The sequence below is a fragment of the Dendronephthya gigantea genome, unplaced genomic scaffold (genome assembly GCF_004324835.1).
Source record: "Dendronephthya gigantea isolate DGI-Jeju-01 unplaced genomic scaffold, DenGig_1.0 000209F, whole genome shotgun sequence".
In the NCBI taxonomy this organism is placed as follows: Eukaryota; Metazoa; Cnidaria; class Anthozoa; order Malacalcyonacea; family Nephtheidae; genus Dendronephthya; species Dendronephthya gigantea.
Window position 1 is genome coordinate 165512 of NW_021163219.1, and position 26008 is coordinate 191519.

The 26008-nt window shown below is 36.7% G+C and overlaps 1 protein-coding gene and 1 long non-coding RNA gene across 2 annotated transcripts; both read right to left on the reverse strand.

Annotated features, from left to right (window-relative positions):
* Positions 1-16189: 16189 nt before the first annotated feature.
* LOC114539637 lies at positions 16190-17568 on the reverse strand. The gene is made up of 2 exons (XM_028560251.1): positions 17185-17568; positions 16190-17084 (listed from the first exon to the last, which is right to left on the reverse strand). The coding sequence occupies exons 1-2, from the start codon at positions 17455-17457 to the stop codon at positions 16500-16502; spliced, it is 858 nt and encodes a 285-aa protein (XP_028416052.1). The 5' UTR covers positions 17458-17568; the 3' UTR covers positions 16190-16499.
* A 3266-nt stretch (positions 17569-20834) lies between these two features.
* Positions 20835-22791, reverse strand: LOC114539635. Its single transcript, XR_003688911.1, has 3 exons — positions 22605-22791; positions 22035-22182; positions 20835-21395 (listed from the first exon to the last, which is right to left on the reverse strand). It is a non-coding gene; the product is annotated as an uncharacterized LOC114539635 (long non-coding RNA).
* Between the last annotated feature and the right edge of the window lie 3217 nt (positions 22792-26008).

Here is a 26008-nt window from a genome sequence, read left to right on the forward strand (position 1 = left end):
GATAAAAATTAATGTTAAACGGAACATGAGCATATTCACTGCCATTTTATACGGTACCTCATCGTTGGTGAAATGTATCAGGATAGGCTATAGTTTGAACCTTATTACAAAACTTTTAAAGTTTTTAAAATGTGTGAGTTTCTTTTTAAATAAAAATTCGATTTCTTATTTAACATATAGTAGTCAATGCATGCATGGGATAAATATTAATTTTAATGTAGTAAAAGTGAAAGAACATTTAATAAAAAGTATTTTAAAACAATCGATTTGAATAACTTCGGTAATGCTTCATTTGTTTATGATAATTATGTAGTTGTAACAATTTCACCCAAATGCAATATAAATGGGGTTTCCTCGCCGGAAATACAGACGTGATAACTACACCTTACAATATGGGATGTAAATAAGCCAATCGGGAACAAGATACGTACAATTTTGATTGCATTTTCTCCAGGACGTACCGAGGTCTTGCAATTAGGGGAGTGTATCACCACGATTTACCGACGAAGTTCACCAAAAATCAGCATTCTTACTTTTTGAGATATATAATTGAAGTGGAGTTAAACCACAGGTAGCCTGCTACAAGCACGCACGCATGTATGTATATTGATTCATAAGGTTTGCAACTCTCCCTGAAATTTTCAATTTCAAGAACTGTTGGCACAAACCTACACATGGAAATACTCATACTTAAATACAAAAAATAGACACAAAAAATCTGTGTGCAAACTATCTTGCTTGAAACAATAATTTTTCCGAACATTCTTTTGTTTTAAAAGCCTTTGCAAGCACGTGAATTTGCGATTTGTTAAGCTTTGTGAACAGCTTTCAGGATCCTATGACCCGGTCTGCCCTACGTTACAGTAAATATGCGATCTGATTGACTGGTTGACGTTAACAAATTTCAAAATTCAAAATTGAAAACCGAGGTCTTTCAATTATGGGATCAAGTGTGGCCGCACGATTTACATAAATTGTACTTGGACAGCAACATTCAGAGTTTTTTTTATTGAATGTTAAATTGTTCCAAGCCACTGCACCTTTGTATGAAAAAGATTTTTCGCTAAAATTTGTATTTGGCTTAGGTGATAAAAGATTATGCTCAGCTTGTCTAGTTTGATAGTCATGCACCGCGTTTGTTTTCGTGGAAAGGTCAAAGAGATAGTCAGGAACTATGCTATTTTTACCTGATACATTGTAGTGCATAATTGGTTATTTCTTTTAACACTTAAAATTGGTATCTCAAGTTCATTAAGTATGTCTACAAACCTATAGTCATCTCCACGCTTTGTAATGATACGGACTGCCCTGTTTTGTAGGCGTTGCAGTTTATTTTGGAACGTAATTCCAAGGCATTCCCATATTTGTGAGCAATAGTCAAAGTGTGGTTGGACCAAGGTTTTATAAGCTGTAACAAGAGTTTTCAAGTCTGAGAACTCTCGAAGTCGTCTCAGAACATAAAAACTCCTGTTCACTTTCTTCGTAATGAGTTCTACTTGAGAATGCCAAGTCAGAGTCTCATCGAGCATCAGACCCAGTGAATTAGTGGTGCTAACTCGCTTAATAGGCGTGTTTTCAATTTCAATTAGTAAATCCGAAGCACACTTTTGGTATTATGGGGAGATCCAATTATCATGTACCCAGTTTTGCTCTTATTCAAACTTAATTTGTTGGCTGACATCCAGTCTGAAATATTGGCCAGGTCAGTGTTTAAGTTTTCTGTAATTGATTTTATGTCTACCTGCAGTTCCTATTTTAGTATCAAACATATCTCAGTCCATATTTTTTAAGCTGTTGGGAAGATCATTAATTTAAATAAGAAACAATAGAGGACCGAGTAATGAGCCCTGTGGAATGCCAATAATAATTGTACGTTGCCCAGATAATTAACTATTAACCTGGTAGCTAGTACTGGATACGATTTGTTAGATACGACTTGAACCAATCATAGGCTTTACCTCTCACCCCATGAATATATAATTTTTTAGGTAATATGTTATGGTCAACGGTAACGAATGCCTTTTTTAAGTCCAGAAAAACAACTCCGTCGATTAAGCCTTCATCCATATTTGATACCACTGATTTGTCATTTTTAGCAATGCAGTGACAGTTGAGTAGAGAGGTCTGAAACCATGTTGTGAATTTGTTAAAAGATTTGATTGTTGTAGATAAGTATAAAGTTGGTTAAATACAAGTTTTTCCATTGCTTTGGCAATTATCGAAATGACAGATATAGGTCTATAATTATTCATATCAGATTTAACACCGCTTTTGTAAATTGGGGTAATTCTGGCAACTTTCCATTCGCAAAGGAATATTCCAGTTGATATAGACCTATTGAATATCGCAGTAAGTGGTTTGGTAATGTACGGAGCTGCTAATTTGACAAGTTTTGTTGGCAGTTTATCTAATCCGGTTGCCTTATTAAGTGACATTGTTGTCAAAATTGTACAATTTGAAAGATCTTTAATTCACTTATCTCACTAGGTATCACACACACCTAGTGTATCTCATGTAGATTTCTGGGAGAATAGGAGTTGATGCAATTTTTGCGATAAGATTTTACTTAGATCTGTGAAATGATTATTAAAAGCATCAGGAATATCATTTGTGTCAATTGTATCACCATGTCTATTGCAAATTTCACTCATATTTGTTTATTTTTTCGATTTATGAATTAAGTTATTGATCGATTTCCAGGTAAGGTATTTGCATTTCCTTGATTTTTATGAATTTCTGCTGTGTAATGTGTTTAAAAAGTTGGTTTGATCAATTTATTATACGAATTTTTAGCAAATTTGAAAGCGTACCAATCGTTTTCTCTTTTAGTTTTACAAAGATTTTTTCTTTATAAAATTCTTTAGCCTCTTCCTATGCAGTGGCGTAGCCAGCCTGACGATTTTGTCCCGCTATGTAAATTTCGAGTTACTATAATTATTCATGTCTTTAGAAATCCATTGTGTTTACAGTCAGTGAACACTAAAATGTTAGCATAGCGGGACAAATCGACAGGCTGGCTACGCTACTGTTCCTATGAATACTTTGCTTAGTTATCCATGGTGTGCGCTTCTTTGAAATAATTTTACGTGTTTTGAGCGGAGCATGATTGTCAATAATTTTCGTAAATTTTTTTCCAAACACACCGCATTTGGTTGGGATTGGATAATTTGTGAGATTGAGAGTTTGCAAAGGTGTTAAGTTACGAAGAAAATTTTCTTCGCTAAAATTTTTGAAATCACGAAATTCGATGATATGCTCCTCGCACTTCAAGGATGGAGACTTTTTTCTACCAAATATTAAGTTGTGGTCACTAATAGATGTTTTAGAAACTCCTGCTAAAACAGTATTTTCTATTTTATTGGAATAGAAGTGGTCAATTAAGGTTTTCGATAAGTCAGTTTCTCTTGTAGGCTCATCAATCAATTGTTGATATTAATAAATACTTTGTAATAAAGTTAAGCTCATCCGTGTTTTTGTCCCTACATTTCCTTAATTTTCGTTTGATAATAGACTGTTTTGGCCATTTTTATTTCCGAGTTGACTTTATTTCTCTCGGATTTATAATTATATATTCCAGTGAACCACACAATTATATTTCTTTGTTCTCTTTTTATGAAGGTCTCTAGATATGATTAGATATTTGATGCTGGAATAAGACACACGCCAAAACGCGGAGGCTTCACCCCACACCTCCCATTCCGCAAACCAAACTGCCTCCCAGCCACCATTTCGCCCGAAAAATCGCAGGCCATGCTATTCCTGTGGATGTTATGGTCATTTTGCAAGAAATTGTCCGCGGCCCCAGCCGTATGCTGTCAGACAACCAAAACGTTAGGTTCTGTTAGCTTTAAAGTGCCTATATCACTTGTGGGATCTTTACGGATTTGAATAGAGCTTGAAAAATTAGTTTATAACTTCTACAACCCTTTTTGATATAGTTAAATAGTTTTGGAAATATTTACATCTAAGCATGACGATTTGCCTAAATTTCCGTCGTGCTCGGGGGCCTAGGACTCAGGAACGAAGTTCTTGTCAAACATAATAATTATAATCAATTGTAATTTTACTTCGATCTTCCAATAACGTAAAATATTTTGAGAAAATAAAATTCGCCCAGTTGCTGCAGCCATACACAACGCACCGTTCCCGCATTTTTTTCTTGAAAAGCGCAAACTATATCGCCAGTGAAACTCTTCATGTCTACATAATAAAGACGGCGTGTTTGTAAATCATTCCTGAGTCCCAGTCCCCCCAACCAACGTATTATCGAAACAATTTAATTATATCAAAAAAGGTTGTAGAACTTATAAACAAATTTTACAAGCCCTATTCAAATCCGTAATGATCCCACAAGTGATATAGGTACTTTAACATTTATGTATAATATGTACGCGTGTTAGATTTCCCACTTGTAAATCAAGTTTATCAAAAGCGAAATAAAACATTCCAAAATTCCCGATCTCAGGCTGTTGTTTTGGGTCTCTCGTTTGGCAGTTTTCCTGTTTTCATCTCGTTGGTCCAGAGGGGGTCATCTCACGACTCCAGTTGACCAGGTCAATTGATTCACAGCGTCACTCAAGCAGCATAAAATGGTGTACAGTTGATGGGCATTCCCCTTCGTTGGCCCCTAGACCCCCGTTGGGCTAGCAATGAAAGTACCTCGTTTAATTTAGCCCGACTAGATCAATTTCGTTTTCGCGACCCGTCTTGGTTTGTTGCGGGAGAAATACACAACCATGTTGAGCTATATCTCCTTCAAAGGGAGCTCTTCTTCAATATCATCCGGAAAAGAGTAAATGTTCATGATTTTTCCGTCCCTTCCGAGGCCATTTTCGCAGAATGGAGTACGATACGCCCCTTACCACCACCAACGGTCATTCCCAACGCGGCTAATTGCGATGAGTTAAACACCTTCGTTTCAAGCACAATAACTGAGTAGGTCAAGTCGGGTTCAGTGCGGGTGTGGGGAAAGGTGGGTGACTGTGACCCGCCTTTGCTAGTTTTACCCCTCACAGTTGAGCCAACAAAACCGCGTCTTTGTCACGATGAGCGTTTCCTGAACCTCTGGGTGCGTGAACTGCCTTTTAAACTGGATCATATTACAGACTTGCCAAGTTACAGACGTCCTCCCAGTATGGAGAGCGATTTAGTGCAAAATTCAAGCATAAAAAATCTATCAATTTCAACAAACTCGTTGAACGTCAACGGCTTTTTATAGTACATTCAACAAATTTAATAATCATCAATAATTAATATCTTTCAAACTCAACAATTGAAAATGCTTCTAAATCAAAGACTCAGTTTTGGTTCTCCTGATGCAACCACCCCCTTTCAACATGAACCCAAAAGATTTATGTCACCTTTAAGCAAGCGAAATCTCAATCAACAAAACCCAAAACACTGTCAACCACCCAGTGAACTCAAATAAGACTGGAACGTTCACTCTCTGACTTTCCCTCATTAATGAGTGAAGCTAAGATGGCGGATCATGAAGCCTTTTTTGTAGGTATGATCCAGGCCTCTGGCGCGGAAATTCCAAAGGAAACACGCGTGTTTTTTGCGTGGACTAGTCACGAAGGGTGGAAGCATGGCGACGCGGCCGGTTATATTTTTTGGAAACTCGTTGAAATGGATAAATTTTGTACTTTTTGTTTGAATCATGCAGGATTTTACGCTTTTTTCAAACAATTTTCAAGGGAGAGTATATTTCTAAAGAAGAATAGGTAATCGATGGAATATTAAATGTATATTACATATCATGTTTGGGTCGTCAAAATATTTAGACAAAATTCGAACGTATATAAAAGAATTTTTCCTGAGGATCAATGGCTAGAAAGGTAAGTATTCAAACTTATTTACATATATGATTCTGCTGAATATTAAACAAAATGAATTTGTTCAGCTGGTGCCTGGAACTAGGCAATCCATATTGCCCAACTGTCTCACTAAAATGTTTGCCGTAGGTGAACAATCGCAGCGTGAAGTATTTATCTGCAGTCCATTTGATTAGCTTTAGCTGGTGTTTATTTTCCCCCTTGTACTCTTCAAACACTGATTGGCTGGCTTCAAAAAGCAAATGATGGCAAACGTTAACAATCATTTTGTTTTTTAGTTTTTTTTACAGTGCTGATGCCGTTCGCGATAACTGACTGCCTGAAAATGTGTTTGCATCGTTCGATCGTCCGAAACACGGATTTGGATGGTACTTTTAATCAACCGTTATTGACGAACAGGGTCAATGCAGAGGCTGAAGACACTTCGTCATACGTGGACGCTCCACAGTAGTCATGATCTGATAATTATGATTGCAGAATTATGTTGCCAACAAGACGTTCCTGGCATCTTTCACAGGTAACCTTCCTAATTAATTTCTTCACAATAAATCCCCCAATGTAGAATAAAATGTTGGAAATAAATTCAGAGTAAATGTTCTGATCTAAATGCTGGAATATCAAATTTTCTTTTGCTTCTTCGCTTTCATCTTGTGTTGTGCCATTTTCATACATGCCCTCCTCGCCAAGTGGTGCCCTGTGTTTTTTCCTGTGAAAAATTGGTTTGATGGTGTTGGTTTCAAATTCCACACAGTTGGCATTTTTAGAAGCAGTGATGGCATTTTTCATCATCATTTGTCGAAGAGCATATTTGAGTAGCAATGTGTTTGGATTATTATTCCAACCTCCCCTTGGTCGCACGCAAGAGAAGAGAAGTGGTCTTGGGAATACTTGTAAGTTAGAATGTACTTGAAGGGGTTGATAGGCAGTGTGAACATTTGGTTGGCCGTGTTAATATTTGATATGATGTCGGTTACAAAACCGATGATGAAAGTTTTCCTTCTGTGAGTTGCCAGGAGTTGAGATGGTGAACCTACTTGTAATGATAACAAATAGGTTGCTGTTGATTTCAGAACTTCTTCATAAGTTGCTTTGTTTGTGACACGTAGAGGCTGTTTGAATCCTTTCCCCACAGGATTTCTTGAATTTAGGACATCAAAAAGCCGATCGATCATTCTTACAAATTTGACAGTGCCCTTACTGTCATGAAATTTGGAATTTTTCATGCCAACATCTAAAAATTCAATGGCATCTGCAACAGAAGAACTCAGTGTTTGTGCTGCAAGACGCACATTCATTTTGTGCTTTTCAAACTTGATGTGGTTCAGTGAAATTTTTTTCCCCATCTTTAGCCCCTCTTCTTGTTGAAGCTTGTTTAGTTCCTTGAAGTAGTCCCATCGTATTGGTTGGCCTTCGTCATCTTTGATGGTGCCAAGGAATGCTAGGGCATTCCTTGCCAACTTGAGCATATGGCAAGGATCTGCAATTATAAATACGTCTTCTCCAGTTGTTGGGTGGGGGAATTTTGTTTGAAATGACTCGTATGTGGAACCAAACTTGCATCCTAATTGCTCGAAGGTACTCATATTCAAAGATGTTCCATCTGCAGTAATTGACCACACTTTGAGTCCTGCTTCAGCGGCTTTTATCAGAGCTGTCTTGATTAATTGTGTTTGGGTCTTCGATGCGATTTTATCCGTCAGGAAGTAACCAATAGGGCATTTCCAATTGCTTCTTGTGCCAGCAAGAAGAAAAACATGTGCCTCTGTAGCCAATGTGTCTGGATCGTCAGGAATTGGACCACCCTCTCCATAGTTTACAAAACCAACATAGCAATCATTCTTTGGCTCGTATATTGTTTGCTTTCTTATAGCCATTGCATCTATCATCATGCAGCAGTCCTTTTTTATTGCATCTCTACTGGCCTCGCTTGCTAGTGCATCAAAAGCTTCTTCAAAAAAGCCTGGTTCACAATTGACGGAGGATGACAACTTTCGTAGATTTGAAGGATTAGGTGGTGGAATTTTGGGTCGAACGTATTTGTAGGCCTTAGGTGAATAAAAATAAAGAGTCAGAGCAAATTCCTTAACCTGATCATCATATCTTCTTCCTTGTGGTTTCTTTTTGGCATTTGTTTTGGTGTTTTTAAAAAGTGATAGCTGAAGGTTGTCAAATGCTGCGTGCAATAATCCTGCCTGTTCTGTACTGATGACCAGTTTTTCTTGTAGGTGGGAAATTAAATTGCTCATGTTACTTAATTTTGCTTTTGATCTTCTTAGTTGCTGTTGCAAATTTTTAATTTTTTGCTTTAGTTTTTGTGACAAATCTGGCTTTTCTTCTTGCTCCCCATTGCTCATATCTTCTTCATCGTTAATATCCTCTTCATCTGGCATTTGTTTTGAGTAGTTGTGGTCTAGAAACACCTTAGCTGCGGGTGACATGCCACTTAACTCTCTGGGGTGGGAGCGTTTTCTGGGAATTCCTAGTCTATCACTTTCAGCGTAGTAAGGCCCAATGCACTAGGTTGCTCCAATGTTGAAAACAATGATGGCACTGCATATTTTTTTAATCTACAGGGCTTAATTATCAGAGGTTGGTGGAATGATGTAGTCTTGGTGGTCTAAATGCTTGCTACAGATGAAACTCGAGTGGCTTTCCATGCTTGGTTGCTCTTATTTATTGCCATGACAGCATTTTCCCTTTTCTGGAGCATATCCACATCCTTCAAAAGAAACCTGTACATACAAATTATGGTTTAGTATAATATTAATTTTTTAAATACTTGTAATCTGTATATTACTCTGTAAAACTGTAAGTTTCTTTAAAACAAGTGAATTAATACTTCATTTTATAGAAATGCTCTTTTATTTAAACATTAATTATTTTCAGTGGCTTGTACTTCTGTTATCAAATATTTTGAAACCAATTGCCTTGCATTTCAGACATGACATATATCACTGTTGTTATGAATGCCTGAATAAACTTGCCTGTGAAATGAAATATATAGTTGTTTTCTTTCCCCTCATTGTTATATCCATTACTTTTGCACCCATGAATTGTGCAATTTATTGGCATTTTGCATTTTTTGTTTTATAAATATCTCCTTATTTTTGCCTTTCAAAATTATCGTGTTAAAATACTGAAAAACTTTGCTCTCTGTCGATCAGGTTATAGAGTACTTGGGAGGATCAGTTTTTGAAGAGAAATATGTAATATATATATATATATATATATATATATATATATATATATATATATATATATATATATATAAACTTCAGAAAAAGTAATTAAAACACAGTAAATGAAAGGTTTATGCGCTTAGAGGCTGTAGAGCTTTTGTTGTTTTTCATGTTGTGAGTGACGAGGTGACAGGTGAGTGATGGCTATTAACAAAACTTTTTGTTTTTATTTTGAAGTCTGTATACAACGTTTTCTCGAACAATGTTGTACAGAAATTATTTCTTGTTTCATTAAGTGTATCCAATAGTTCTTCGTATAGAATACATGCTATTTTTTGTGTTATTGTTATTAAAAAAATGTCCGTAAATTGACTAATTGAGTCTTAGACGAGACTTTTAAATCCGTATTTTAAATCAGCCGCCATAATTTTACCTAAATTTCCGCGCCAGAGGCCTGGATCATACCTACAAGAAAGGCTTCAGTGTCCGCCATCTTGACTTCAAACTTCCGGCAGAGTGAGCGTTCCAGTCTTATTTGAGTTCACTGCAACCACCTAGTTGAGTTGTCAACAAATAGAGCTTCCACTTTAAAATGCAATTTCTTTTGAAATTTTCAAATTTTTTAGATATAAAATATAACGAAAAGAGCAACTCAATCCAATCAAACGTATACAATTTCAAACAAAAGCACGTATTCAAGAATATTAGGGACCTGTTATATATTCAGATGAACTCAATCGTAAAGTAAATATTTCAACATTTTCGATGACGTTTTAGATTGCGACAGAGATGAATACGTATAAAACAGTTGTAGAAATATACCATAATTTAACACATGATTTGTGGGATTCGTCGAGGAAAAAGTCATAAACACATCGTATTTCTTTTTGGGCGGTTGAAAAAATAGCGGGAGCGTTTAATGTTATTACTTCTCTAAAATTATCTCCATGGACAATGGCATTTTATAGAAATTGCTTTTTGTAAGAATTTATAAGTATTGATTACATTAATAAGAGCTGACCTGTATGAGCTCGAGCTATGAAATGAATCAAGTGTATTCTGTATGTAGGATCTGACCCTGTGTTTGTTATTAGAGAAATTCTAATGCTCATCCATCACTTTGTATTAAATTTTTTGTTGCAGAAAACGTTTATTGGGTTGTGCCAAATAAGGTGTAACTGCCTCATATAAGGTAAAGATAAGTTATAAGAAAAATGCAAGTGGAATAAAATGAATAAATGGTACTGGTAAGGTCTGTTAATTATTTTCTTAGTAGTTTAGGGTTTTTCTGTGAATATGTCTTAAAATAAAGGTTTGTAATGCAGTACTATTTAATGCAATTGAAATATGTGCAGATGTGTCAAGGTAGCAGTCAGCCTGGTAAGATATAGATACAGGTTATTAGGCTGTATATTAAAAGATCTATATCATTGAGTTAAAATACAATAGTTAATGTCAGGAAAAAAAGGTAAAAAATAAATTATTTGAAGGCTTGAAGCTCAACTTGCATTTTTCTTATAACCCATCTTTACCTTATATGAGGCAGTTACACCTTACTTGGCACAACCCACTAAGCGTTTTCTGCAACAAAAATTTTAATACAAAGTGATGGATGACTATTGGAATTTCTCTAATAACACACACAGGGCCAGATCCTACATACAGAATACACTTGATTCATTTCATTGTTAATATTGGTCAGCTCTTAATTATTAATGTAATCAATACTTAAATTCTTACAAAAGGCAATTTCTATAAAATGCCATTGTCCATGGAGATCCTTTTAGAGAAGTAATAACATTAAACGCACCTGCTATTTTTTCAACCATGCAAAAAGAAATACGACGTGTCTATGACTTTTTCCTCAACGAATCCCACAAATCATGTGCTAAATTATGGTATAATTCGCCGATCTGTTTACGAAATTCCCATTGGAAAGGTGTCTACAACTGTTTTATATGTATTCATCTCTGTCGCACTCTAAAACGTCATCGAAAATGCTGAAATATTTACTTTACGATTGAGTTCATTTGAATATAAAACGTGCAGCTCACCAATATTCTTGAATACGTGCTTTTGTTTGAAAGGGTATGTTTGATTGGATTTAGTTGCCTTCTCCATTATATTATATATAAAAAAATTTTGATATTTCAAAAAAAATTATCAGAAGAAATTTCATTTTAAAGTGGAAGCTCTATTTGTTGACAACTCAACTGGGTTGTTGACAGTGCTGACTAACCAAAACTGAGTCTTTGATTTAGAAGCATTTTAAATTGTTGAGTATGAAAGATATAAATTATTGATAATGATTAAATTTGTTGAATGTACTGTAAAAAGCCGTTGATGAAATCGCTTTCCATATCCCAGGACATTTCCAAGCAGTTTTTGACGGCAAAAGTGGGTCACACTTACTTTGATTTCCAGTTCGCCGGTTGGTATTTTGTGTTTTGTGTTCTCCCTTTCGGCTGGAAGGCAAGTGCATACATTTACCACACGCTTGGGCTCGCCACTATCCGTACGTTTGGCGTTCCGATCTCCGAGTATATCCCGAGTATATCCGAGTATGTCTCCCCCGCATCCAGTCCTCAGTGAGGCCGCAGCCTACATTTCTTGTTTTATCCTGACTCGAGCAGGGTATTTCTTTTCCTTATCGAAGTGCCAGATTACTCCGTCCACTCGGCCACGTTTTCTAGGGTTCTGGATAGATTGCATCCTTCAGGCTTTTATCGTTCCTGAGGATAAGCGAGAACATTTCCTCTCCTTTTTACGGGCAACACTGGAAGCGAACAGCGTGCCCCAACGGACCCTCCAGGCAGCAGGGAAGATGAAAACTTTCAGTTTAGGCATTCCCATGTGCAAGCTTTATACGAGAGAACTCTTCGCCACCATAGGTTTTCAAACCAAAAACAACCGTCAGAGTATCCGCATCAAAACCAAACTTCGCGAGGAACTGGATTATTGGTTGTCACCGGAATTATGGGATAGACATCTACCATAGCGCCTAGAGCGGCATTCTATCGAATCGTAGAGATCCAGTCTGATGCGTCGAAGTCCGGATGGGGTGCGGTTTAGCTTCAAGCTGGTCATCGCTCGGTCATCAGTGATTACTGGTTAGACAACCCTCCGCAGATCAGCATCCTCGAGGCTTGTGCGGTGGAACAGGCATTGATCTCTTTCGCAATTCGCCTCTAAAATACTCGAGTGGATGTTTGGATGGACAGTTTGGGGTTCGTTCAGTCGTGGCATCGGCAATGGGACGCAATCCTTTGCGCACGTAACAACAATCTAGACCTAACATTTTCCCACCTACCTTCTTCTTCTAACGTCGCAGATGCACCGTTGAAGACGTTATCGGATATGGACTGTACGTTAACTGCGCCAGTTTGGGCTATGTTGGATCACAAATTTGGCCCTCACGCCTTTGATTTATGCGCGTTGGACAATAATGCCTTGCATGACAGCGCGAGCAACCCCCGTCCACATTTTACGCCATGGCCTACGGGAGTAAATGTTTTTGCTTAAGAGATTCCATGTTCTCTGAATTTGTACGTTTTTCTTCCGATCCTGCTGGCGGGCCCAATAATCGTTTCCTGGTCGATTATCTCCGTCACTATAATCACGTATATATGATATACACCCCCTTCGCTATTGGTGGCCGTTGTTAGAGGCTCGGTCGATACAGACAGTTCTGTTGAGGCAGAAAGGCGATTCGTGTGTTTTATTGTTCCCCTCTCCACGCGGTATCGTCTCCAGACCCCTCCAATACGATTTGTTTGCTTTTCATTGGGTTTGGTGACCCTCTGCGTTTTTTTTATGTGTGATTCATTTCTTTTCAACAGACTGAGCGTGTTGGAAGCCCGCATCATCTTGCTCGGCATGCGGCCACCTTAACGACTTTGATGCCAATTTTTGTCAGGCGTGTGGAGAGCGGACGAGCAAACCCGTCGTCACTGAGGAACATGACGAATTCGATTTCGTTGCAATTGAGAACCACTTGTCAAGTTTTAGCTCTACATTTCGGAAAAAACCCTATGAGCGCCAGAAAACAAGTCTGTAGGATCGGTTATGTCGGTTTCTCGGGATCTCAAGTCTGAGGATCCGGCCAAAACATTTACGTCTTGCACGGCGGAGGAAGTCGTGCGTTTTCTTATAAGTCTAAAAACAGGGGGAGAACGAAAGTGCACCTTCGACCTTGCCCTCGCGCGTCGCCCACCTCTTGTTCTTGTCCAACTCGCTTTGCAGCAGGCACTGTTAAGAACACGATTGCCAAACTGCGATCTATTTTCCGCGCTCATGGCCGTCTCACTCGTGAAAACCCTGCTGCCCATGCAGAGGTCCAACGCTACGCTACTTTCACGCGGGAAGAGCAAGCGATCGCGGCGGTGGGTGTACACCAAGCCCTACCCTTTCACCCACAGAAGCTGGAGATCTTACTTAATTTTACGTTTGGGAAAACGTTGCGGGGATTTGGTGTGCTATCTCTATAAACATACGTTGTTCAACCGTTAAAAACATACTCAACATGTAAGCGATTTTTACACCGTTTTTCTGAAAGTTCTGAAACGCAGATAATTATCGTGTTTTATAATTGTTGGTCACACATCAGTTCAAATGTGCAAACGGCTTATGGGCAACCTCAATTTGCTGCGATCGGTCCGAAGTGCTTATTCTCACCTTCACTTTTTCAATTATTACCGCACGACTGAGCACAAGCCCCAAAGCTCGTTTCCTGATATCATTAAAGGTATGTGAATTTGTTTTCAAAGCAAATTCTTCCAAGTGTCACAAGAAAGCCACACTCTAGAGTTTCCACTTCTGCGAACAAATGAAGTCACAAAAAAGGTCAAAAATCCGTACTTGGACGTCGTGTCAAAAGGGGAAATGAAAGTTGCAGAGAAACTAAAGGCAAACCTTCACGAACGTTTCCCTTCATTTCGATTAATATATTTTGAAAACATTTTAGAACAAGATGAAATGGAACAAGAAGACAATTAAATTGCTGGTTTTTTAGAGCGACAAGCAGGTTGTATAAGTCAGCCACTAGATTACTATCCACAGTTGGCAGGAATGTTTTTTATTGGAACAACATGCCTGTTAATTAATGTTAAATGATGAACAAAGTAATGACATAGTTTATGGTGACCCCGATTTGTAAAATTTTTATTCTGTCTAATTCCAAATAATTTTAAAAGTATATACACTGTACATTGAATAATTTAAGTGTGTTGTTAACAAAAATGATTAATAATCACAATTTCTCATCAACACAGCATATATATCAGTACATGATGGTAGTCTGCATGTGTACCATACTCATAGTACACTACAATCTGAGAAGAATATTAATTTCTCCATTTTTCAATAAAGTAGCTTTCTCTCCAAGGGAAATATACGGTGTTGTAAATCTGTCCACTGCACCTCGCATGTTCTCAGTTAAAACACCATTAATAATTAAGTGCTGAATAAACTTCATTGCATCTCCATCATTTTTAAAACTTTTTTGCCCTGTGCCATAATGTGGAATGTTCTGAAAGCCTTTGCTCTCTACGTCCCTCTTAGACTTCGAACCTTTAAATGTGAGTGCAGGCTCTTTTATATTATTCTTCGCATTTAAGGCACACATTTCTTCAACAGCACACATTTATGGCCTCAGTTGTATACTCTTTAGGCTCGGATGGTGGTTTTAGGCAGTTATCACAAGTTCCATTGTAATGAATTTCTGATGTGTCACCAAAGTACTCCAAAATTAGCTTTCTCCGACAGAGAGAAGACATGCAGTAGGAAACAACGCATCCACTGTTGCAAATACTCTTTTTGTTCTTCTGATTCTGAGGAAGCAATTAGTTGCATCAACTTATTTCTGTCCTCAAATCGAAACATTAGAACACAATCTGAGTTTTGCCCATCCCGTCCAGCTCTTCCAGCCTCAGAGGAGGTTGGACAGCTGTCACGTGAATTTCTCGACCAATGAGATTGCGCTATTTTCCAAGCGTGCTTGCGAAGATTTTGAGCGAGAAAATTTACATAAGACGGAGAAACATAAAAATATTGAGTATATTTTTTAAAGTTTACTGATTAAAACGCATATTTTTTGAAAAAAGATTCATTGGACTGGCGATATCTGTCGAGATTATCGAGGTAAGCGTTACTTTTTAAGTCGATTTTTATAACTGAAGTTGGTCGGGTCGTTCCGAAGTGATGAGTCATGTGCTTGTCTGTTTACAATTTTCAAAGTTGAAAATCTCGAATTCCTGTGGTTCGATTTTTGAGATTCTTTGTAAGAATGAAGTTAAGTATGTAAAAAAAAAATCGGCTGGATCGACCCCTTGCGACCCCACACCATTTCCGAGATATCGGGCTTTGAATTTACCACTCTTGTTTTGAGATGTTCAAAATAGCGCATTTCGGGTCAATGGGATATTTCCCTTTCAAATATTGTTTAACTACATAATTTGTAATATTAATGTAAATTTTATTTGTATTCATGGTTTAACTTCCTTAGTTATTAACATTTAGACGGGAAAATAGTATTTTTTTGTATTTTATATAGATTTCCATTTTTGGCAGTGACGACTCCTATGCTCATTCGCTAACGCCTAGCTGTAATCCCACAACGTGGTCAATTGAGTGTTAGATCAGCACATTTCAAACAACCAGAAGGCTTACCACCACCACCACCTTCACAAAATTGATAAATATGAAACATATTGTGTGATTATATGTTTTCACTTCTTCAGTAAAATAAACTGACATTTTATATTGGTTCTGTTCTTTAGATGCTTGTTGATGTTTACAGTTAGTGTGAGTTAAGATCTGCATTACTAAGCCATTGTGTGTTAGAACTGGCAATATTTATGTATATTAGGTTGATTGAAAAGCTAAAGGCATGAACACCTTATCTAGTACAATTGATCTTCAAGTTTGCATGAATTGTAAATGCTATTAGCATAGAAACAATAGCATAGAAACAAAAAACAATGGTGTGTGTATGCAGGTTTTTACTTTTTTGAACATCATGTAAATATATGTATAAATGCAAAATCTTGGCTGTTTTGTCAAGGCAATTTTACTTACAATATTTTATAACCATAATAAAATTTGATGAGTTTATTTATTTGTTCATCAATAAATACAGATTTACATATTTATACCATGTATTGTATGAATATTTTTCTAATTTTCTTAATACTGCAAGGGTTTGTATGAAATATCACATGACAGTGAAGTGCTTTGGTTATAGACAATAGGTTTTGAGGATATAAAATAGAAAGCCTGGTTTCCATACAACATTGTCAGGGTGTTGTGTTAACCATTAAGAAAAATATCTATCATTATTAGTTATTATGCAACAACTTGATTGTCATATGGAAACCAGACTAAAAACAAGTTGATGGCAAAAATGCTGGAAAAATCTACATAGGTTAGCCAATGGAAATAATTGCAGAAATTCACAACTTGCAAACCCTGGTTCTTATGAAATTATATGTCAACGTACACTCATACTAGCCCTTACAATCTGACCTTCCCATTTACCACGCCTCTTTATCCAGATTTTTGGATAAAATCCTATTTTTAAAAAGTTAACCCGAAACTTGATGTGTTCAACATAGACGTCTAGTATATCTCCTGCTGCAATCAGTGGATGTAAATACTTGCAATGTTCAGAAGCTATATATCCAACATTTTCCCATTGAGTTCCATAATGAAGATCAATAGCAATTGCATTTTGGTCCCGAGGATTCTCCGGCTCTGGTCTTAGTCTAACATTTACTGATTCATTATATTCAAGGGCAAGATATGCCTGTTCCAGATGATGTTGGTAACTTTGTTCATGAGCAGCTCCAATGCACTTGAATGGTAGAGCATGAGTGATTTCTTCCTCATCACTTTCAACTTCTTCACTTTCATCTTCTTCACTGTCCTCATTATTAATTTCGATGTCATCAAAATCAGGAGTAACCGCATCCACAGCGCTCGTATTTTCTGTCAATACACGATCCACATCAAAATCCCAAATTAAAAGCATTCTCTCCGCTTTACAATGAATAAATTCATCAGGGATAGTACCAAACTAAAAAAAAGTTTCAGTTAAATTTTAATACACAAATCAAGCCTTAAAAGTTAATAAAAAATATTAAAAAATGAGGTGTTGACAAGTACTTTATACTAACCTCAAATATAGTACTTGCTTTAACGTTGATGACACAAGGAGATTTAAGGCCATTCAACTTCGAAAGCAGTGCTTCGGTGTTTGGTATAATACAAAGTCTTCTTTCAGACGGAGTATTATGAAAGGCGAAATGGCAGCAAAGCCCATGCAGCTTAAAAAACGGTAAACTCGGTACAGTAAAAGATAAGTCGTAATGCGGATCGCAACAATACATATACATCATAGTATTTTGCACTATCGCAGCTTGAAAATCCTGTCTTTCGAAAGCATCCATTTTTCCTATACTCGCAGAGCTCTTCACATCACGACAGTCAAAACGTCAAATGAAGCGTTCGCATAATTGAGCGCTCAATACCCATCATGCTTTGCGGCCTGCTGTCCAACCTCCTCTGTTCCAGCCTCTTGGTAGTACTCCTCAAGAGACCTTGGTATGCTAAAATGAATAACACACCGAACATTTGGTTTTTCGATTCCCAGACCAAATGCACTTGTAGCACACATGACTTGTGCTTTTCCTGAAACCCATTCTTTCGCATTCTCACTTTTCTCAAAAAAGTCAAGTGTGTCTTTGGTATTTAAGCAGTACACAATGCTACACTGGTTATGAAAGTTCTCCTGTACAAAACTGACTAATTCTTCTTTTGCATGTGGCCCACTTTTTGGTACAACTTTGTATAGTAAATTCGGCCGATTACAGTTGGCTTGTAGAATAACTGGTTCAACTAACCCCAATTTTTCAACAATTCTCTTCTGGGTTTGGGTTGTAGCTGTCCCAGTGAATGCTGCAATGGGTCGTTTAAACTGTTTGAGGCCATGAAGACAACCATAGGAAGGTCTAAAGTTTTGTCCCCAAGTGTCCACACAGTGTGTTTCATCAATGATAAACCGAGAAAGGGTTTTGTTTGTTTTCATTTGCTTAAAACAGGCTATAACACGAGGTGAAAGAGCAGATTCAGGTGCCAGGTACAAAAATTTGAAAGATTGGGTCACTTTGGTCAGCTCGTGGAAAATGCGCTCTCTTTCTTCAGGTGACATAGATGAGCTAATGTACTCTTTGCATACCCCTGAAGTTTTCAAGATTAAAGACTTTCTGCAGGATGTCCAGTAACGGGTCTTCAGATATTTGTTGTAGTTCTCCATCAGAAGTTGTTTTTTCAGCAATGCTAAGATCACCAAAAGATTCCGTTTATTTTTTGATCTGTGATCCTAAAGCATGATAAATTGTATTATGGATCAAATGTAGATAAGCGGTGTCTGTATATAAAGTACCAAGATTAGATTAACAATAGATTTGGTTGGCAACTACAGTGTACCCTGTACCTAAACAAGATAATAACTACACATCAAATTAGTTCAACCCTATCTTGAAACTTCCTTGTAGAAATGATCATCTACCTTTAAGTATTTTAAAACTTGTTTGCCCTCCTGCCTGGAAATCACATTCAGCATACTGATAATTTAGTATTCTTCTCTCAAGGAATATTCATGTGTAATTTAGCATTTGAACACCTTGGAAATTTAAATTAAGCTATTCTAATTAATACCCACACACATGCTCATATACACAACCTATTCTGAAATCGTATCACATTCCAACAAATTCAACACTTTCATTGGGCCCATCCCATCGAAATTCTATGGCATCTTTAGAAAGGAACTCAATAATAGCTTAATCAATCTTACCCATTTCACAAAAAAAAACATTCTGTCTGAAATGACACAGTACACTTGTCTGTTGGTTCATTTATATACCAACAGTTGAACTTTGCATGTAATCCCTGTTGGGCAATCTCGACATCAATTGGCTTGCTTCCCTTGCTGTATGGATTTAAAGTGCCGTTATGATGTAATAGCAAGCACATCCACTGTACTGCCTCACGCTCAGATTGTACAACACAATCAACTGCGGCCACCGCGAGATGTCACTCTCACATTAAAGTATTCAGGTTGGTATTCAACTTGATTCTATTGAAATAAAATTGAAATTCAAAAACTGATTAAACCAAAATGTTATCAAATATTTCGAAAATTAATCGACATATAACTGACATACTTACCTTGCGATGTTCAAATATCTTTTCAACACATTCTCGTGTCTCCATTTCGTGTAGATGCCTTTGCATTTTTAAAGACTTACTCTTTCAGATCCGAAAATGTTTTGCAATGCCGTTTTCACGGATAAAGGCTCTTTGAGTGATGCAATTATCTTTAGTGCATATTATTTTATCCAAGAGTACTGATTTGTGAATAGGTCTTTTGAATGTATTCAACAGATGACTGATTTCTACTTCATTTGCATAAAGGCAATTCGTATTGTCGGCCATCTTGGATTCATTTTCTTCCAGGCTCTTCGCACCTTGCAACCTCCCCCGAAGCACCCCTGCGCACTCAGTGCTGTACCGCGAAATACTTCCAAGAGCCTGGGAACGAGGCTGCGGGTCGATCATTTAATTCAAACCTTTGTTTCACAATATCGGAACCTCAATTGTTTTAGGGGCTGTTTACATGAGCCCGGTTACCCGAGATTCAACGAAGCGTGAGAGGACTTTGAGGTATTGAAATAAGTCTTTATGACACCAAACAAGCACATGCTTTTGGTTTGGTAATTATACGATTGCCAGGATGATGTTATCTGCTCATTTCAATACCTCAAAATCATCTCACGCTTCGTTGAATCTCGGGTAACCGGGCTCATGTAAACAGCCCCTAAGATGTAAGGCACAGTATGATATAATTAAATGTATACAAAATAAAAACTAAAAACAATGGTTTAACTACCGAAAGTTTCTTTGATCAAAGACGGTGATAAGAGTCATCTGATTTTAACAGCGTTTTCCCAGCGAAATACTGGCTTTGGTTAAGCATAGCATATCCTAAGGCCATCAATTCCGAATTTCTCAAGATGCTACATACATATTACTATAATTTTTGAATAAGATACACAAGCCAACTTTCCATCACTCTCGTGCTCTACAGTGAATTGAATTGATGGCTCAATAGTATTCAAATGTTTCAACAAATTATCGATCTTGTTTTTGTTAAACGCAGAGGCCACATCGTCAACATATCGTTTCCAAAACAAAGGTTTAACCGGACTAGAGGCTAAAGCTCTTTGCTCAACAGTCGACATCTTCCATTACTAGGTTAGCAATTACTGCCGAGACTCATGCTGTATACTCTATACCATGTGGTGATTGCGAGAAAGTATATGAATACTATCTATAGGTGCAACAAAACGCCAGTTTGGCACACGTTTAAAAGAACATCAAAAGGCCGTTTCGAAGTTAGACAGTTCAAAATCAGCCTTGGCGGAACACGTGTGTCAAACTAATCATAACATTGCGTGGAACGATTCAAAGGTCATTACCACTGGACAAAGGCGTTGTTTGGAAGCCTGGCATATTAATGCGAGTCTTTGTGCACTAAATGTAGGGATGACAGAAGCTATTTGCCAAAAGAATATTCACATCTGATTGATAGATGAAGTCATTTTGAGAGTAAATAAGGAACCGAGTTTCAACATCAGATCACCCCTGATGAAGACACTAGACCGGAGTGTCGAAACGTTGGGTCGTGAAAGTTAATCTTTGTGTGGTGATAACTTTCAGATAAAACCAGAGTAGCGATACCCTTACGAAAAAAACACATGCGAAAACCACATGTGGAATCACATGTGACTCACATGTGAAATTGGAACCATTATATCACATGTGGTTCACATGTGGTGGTATCACATGTGGTTCACATGTGGTAGTATCACATGTGGTAGTATCACATGTGAGTCACATGTGGTTCAGTACATGTGGATCTGGAACAACCACATGTGGTTCACATGTTAGTCTGTTTTGACGTTCACATGTGGTTCACATGTGATCCACACAAACTACTGCATGACACCTTTAATTATCATTAAATCACTCAGACACAGTATTACCAGGTGAAGTAAATTAATGCACATATATTGAAAACCATATTACAAAATGAAGTGAAACATTTGACTATGTTAAAGAGTAAAAGATACATCTGTAAATATAAAAAAATGAATTATAATACTATAATTTATTTAGTCATCCTACTGTCCTTAATTGTTGCTAAGATCTTCCTGATTCTTTCTTCGGTTTTCCATTGACAGCCTAAATTCTTTGCACTCTTGTGTCATAACAGCTTTTAAAATTGTATTATTTGCTTGAGGAAATTTCATGATGACAAAAGCTGGAAAAAATATAAACAGGATTGTTAATTAATAGCAATTGCAGTTCATCGCAATAAATAATTTAAAGTCAAATATAATTTCATTGCCTACAAAATAAACATTAAATGGAAAGTGAGAATGTTATCTACTGTATACAAAAACATTAACAAAATAACAATCCATTCTTCTGAGAAACTGCTGTTGTTCATGGTCAACAGTGAATAAGGTTGTGCAGACCTAGGGAATGGCTAAGGGAAGGAATGGCTGAGGCAAGAAAGAGGCTTGAATCTTAGGAAAAGATGGTGGAACTTTGATGGTGTACATATTTTCTTGGTTGCAGCAAGTGCTGCTAAAACTGCCTCTTTAAAGTCTTAAATCCATCTGGCCATGTTGCTCAGTTGGTAGTACCAATCTGATACTGTGAGGCTTTTAGACCCAGCCAAAACATACAAAATATTTGAAATATCATATGTAAAAATACATTAATTTCTTCTAAATTAGGTGTTTAGAAAAACAAAATTCTGCTATACTGTATACAGAATATTGCTACTGTTTATAAGACTCCAAAGGTTATTGAATTAAGTTAAGGTGCAAGGGGTATTCCCTAATTTAGACCATATTGTGTACCGGTATATATCAAATGGTAATATGTTTCAAACCTTTATATTCTTCTTTGGTTTCTTATTGTCAGCACTGGTCACATCTAATCGCCTCTTCTTGGCTTTATTATCATCACTGTTATTATCACTGTTATCCTCCAACTGCTCAATTCAAGCTAAGTTTTCATTAGTAACTCATTCTTGCTATCTGTGAAAAAACACAAATACTCGCTTTAGAAAATTTATATATACACAAATATTTTATTGCTATACACATCTAAGTATGAGCGAGCGAGATGTGCACATGTTTGGAAGATAACATTCCACACGACTATATATCCCAGTCTCAGTTGGAAGGACATGTTGATCTAGAAAAAACTATAAACAATATATTTCTAGCGCATATAATGTCACTATGTTCTGCTTCTTTCTTTGCTAAAACATTATTACACCGCTATTGAGGATATTTCCCGGCTATCACTAGTGTGTATGAGCGAAGTATTTATACGAAGATGAATGATGATTGATAAAGTTGAATAAACAATCTTCTGATTACAATAATACAATTCGATGCGGACCTAGGTTAAATTATTATTTATATTATTATTTAAGTGTCACTGAGATGCTTACCACTTTCTGCCAAAACGTTTCAAAATACGATTTCCATGCCGTCTTTGGGGAATTCATCTTTGAGTATCCAAACAAAACCATGCGATCCTTCTCGGGATGTTTTAGCATGCACACTTTTGTCTTTAAATAATATATTCTTTCTTTAAGATGCTTGTCTTATTTGACTCAATCCAGTGAACCAGCACCTATTTCATTTCCAATCGTAAGGAGAATGACAAAGATTATCCTTTTATGTCTTTTATCAAATAAAATTGCAATCTCCTCGTAGAACAGCCAAGAATGTCGTTGTAAAAAATTTGAATTTTGAAACGAATGCGCAACCTCGTTCCCAGGGTTTTCGCCTAATGTGGCGTCACACTTGTCGGTCGTTGGGGTTATTACACCGGTCGGAGATTGGCCTCAGATTTATAAATATTAGGACGAATGTATTATTACAACGAGGCTGAGTTTACTATTCGCTCATAGCCAACGAGGCTGAGTTATCTTATTGTTTTATTGTAAACTATAGCATTTAATAAGCAGCAGAATTTTGATATAATTTAAATAACCCGGCATATATAGACAATCCAATGAATATCCACAAGACATCTTCTGGATTGTCTTAATCAGCAGTGTTTTGATGTAAATAACTTTATTTGTAGATTACCAAATATGTTAGATAGAGATTAATTTAAATAAGAAGACAACTTAAATATACAGTGTTACTTAAAATGAGCAAAGCAGTAACTATTATTTAGATGATTATGCACGTGTATTTGGGGAATAGGTATGTGGTATATGTATGCATTCAAATTACAGAAGTTTGCTGATTCATTATTAGTTTGAAATACATTTTCATGTCAACCACATTTCGTTCACATAGGTTTATACATTTTCACATGTAAGCCTTGTGTGATCGCATATAAACCACATGTGATCACATATGAACCACTTGTTTGTAGAGACATTTCTCATGTGAACCACATGTGTATCTCATATAACCACATCTGCATCACATATGGTTCACATGTGCCCTCATAGAACCACATGTTTTCACATGTGAACCTCATGTGTATCCAATATAACCACATGTACATCACATGTGGTTCACATGTACCCTCCATATAACCACATGTGAACTACATATAATCACATGTGATCACATGTGATCACATGTGATCACATGTGAAGCACATGTGATCACATGTGAAGCACATGTGGTTCACATGTACCCTCCATAAAACCACATGTGAACCACATATAATCACATGTGATCACATGTGAAGCACATGTGATCACATGTGAAGCACATGTGATCACATGTGAAACACATGTGAAACACATGTGGTTTGCATGTGTTTTTTTCGTAAGGGTAATTACGACGGATTATATACCTGGTTGCCGTGAACTTATAACACATTTTAAAACTATTATTATGCTATAGATATTAATTAACGCTTTTCCAATTAAAGGGGCAAAAACGCGGTCAGCGATAGCAAGCGAATTAATTACTCATAAAACGTAGAGTTGCAATAATTACCAAAGTGGGTGATGTTATAAAATTTGTTTCCCAAATAAGATATTCTCTAATTCCAAAAAATTCGATTTTTCTTTCTTCGGCGGTTTTTTCCCTTGACCTCATCGAAGTTGATACAAATGGGGGGGGGGGGTCTTATAAATTAGGGTCTAGTTTCGGCGTAGTTCGCACAAAAATGTATATTTTGAACCATAAGTCATTTTTGGTATAAACTCCATGCTTGAATCCAATCAGGCGAAAATCGTACATGTTTCTGCTTTATGAATGAATTAAGGGCCCAAATCTCATACATGTTCCAACATCTTAGTACTGCCAAGAGGAACATATTGCCTACAGTTCATTCAGAAGATGTTCTTTTCGAGTTTTATGACAATGCCTTTCTTGCCAGTCATTTAGGAAATGCCTTTTAAATGAAATAATACACTCTTCAGAATCAGTGTCGTATATCACTTGAGAATTTTTGCATTTTTCAAAAACTTGCTTGCATGTTAATCAGTAACTGCACCTTAAATCATAGTACTACCTCTCCTAATTATTGGTCCATTATTATTATCGCTATAAGTGTGGTTGGGCGACACTTCAAAGTAATTTACATATATATGCATATCTTAATATACAGAGAATTTTTCACATTATTTTTTTAAATCTTGTTGAAATTAAAAAATGATGAATGTTGGTCTGCTTTGAAAAAATGCAATAGGCCCCCATGGAAGGTTAATCTGGCCTTGGACTTTTTTACATTTTTTTTTTATTTTTGAGAGTATCATATACCATTATTCCATCCAGTACAGTGGTTAAAATATTACAAGTCAATTATGCTCTTCGTACATTATTAGTTGTACCACAAGTTGAAGAACTTCTATAAATATGTCAATTCCAAAACATGAGGAAAGTCTCAAGGGATCAATAGATTGAGTTAATCTTAAACTTAATTCTTCTGCATCTGTTTCTGGTATCTGAACAGGTCCATTTGGATCTTCACCATAAAATCGTACTTAATTAGGATCATCATCAAGTCCCGCATCACCCAGTGGATTATCTTCTCTTAGCATTATATTAATCCGAAGTTGGTTGGGCGTCCAGTTGTGCTTGGTTGAAAGGGGGTAGTCATTGAAACTTTTCATCCACTCATTGAAAGATTGATTTATTATCCTTACAAACACCCAATGTAAAACAAACATGTGAATTGGGTTTTCTAAATCAAAAAGACCTGTTTGTTCCATATAAAATGTACAGTAACAGCGTCTTAATTGTCGTCTTTGTGTGTATTTTGGTCACTCTGAATTTGGTCCATGTAATAAACAGAACAATACACAGTTCGCTCGAAGATATGGCAATATGGGTTTTTTCTTCCCGTTTTATGCAAAAACAGTATCTCACTCACCAGCTGCGCGCACTCGTGAGATATTGTTTGCCACTCCAACATAAAATTCATATTTACTCGCAACTGTTTAATATCCTATAAATTATCTAAATCATTACATTTACATTAAGTGTTTTTACATAATTGTTTTTAAACCATTACAGTTTCCAACTTTGAAAAGGAAGGAAGGTGTTAATGTAAATTTAAAAAAGCACTTAGAAATGCATAATCATAATACTAGAAGGAGAAATAACTTTAGGTTACCAAAACCTAGAACTGACCAATTAAAGCGTACACTTAGATACTCCGCTACCCAGATATGGAACAATTTACCATCGGACTTGCGAGAAAGAGATAGCCTACCGTCTTTTAAGACATCTGTTTTAAATTTTTTGAAATCTACGTCATAGTTATTGTATACTAGATTTTACCGTAACATAGTATTAATTCCAGGGCCCCAAGGGAGAACAGTTTTTACTGATTGGGTCACCCTGGTTAAATAAAGCTTATCTATCTATCTATCTA

What these genes read in the sequence shown, in the direction of transcription:
- LOC114539637 (XM_028560251.1), bottom strand. Translation starts at nt 17,457, where the DNA reads ATGGATGCTTTCGAAAGACAGGATTTTCAAGCTGCGATAGTGCAAAAT. An exon ending in AAGCAAGTACTATATTTGAG is followed by an intron (nt 17,085 to 17,184) that starts GTTAGTATAAAG and finishes ACTTTTTTTTAG; the next exon opens with TTTGGTACTATCCCTGATGA.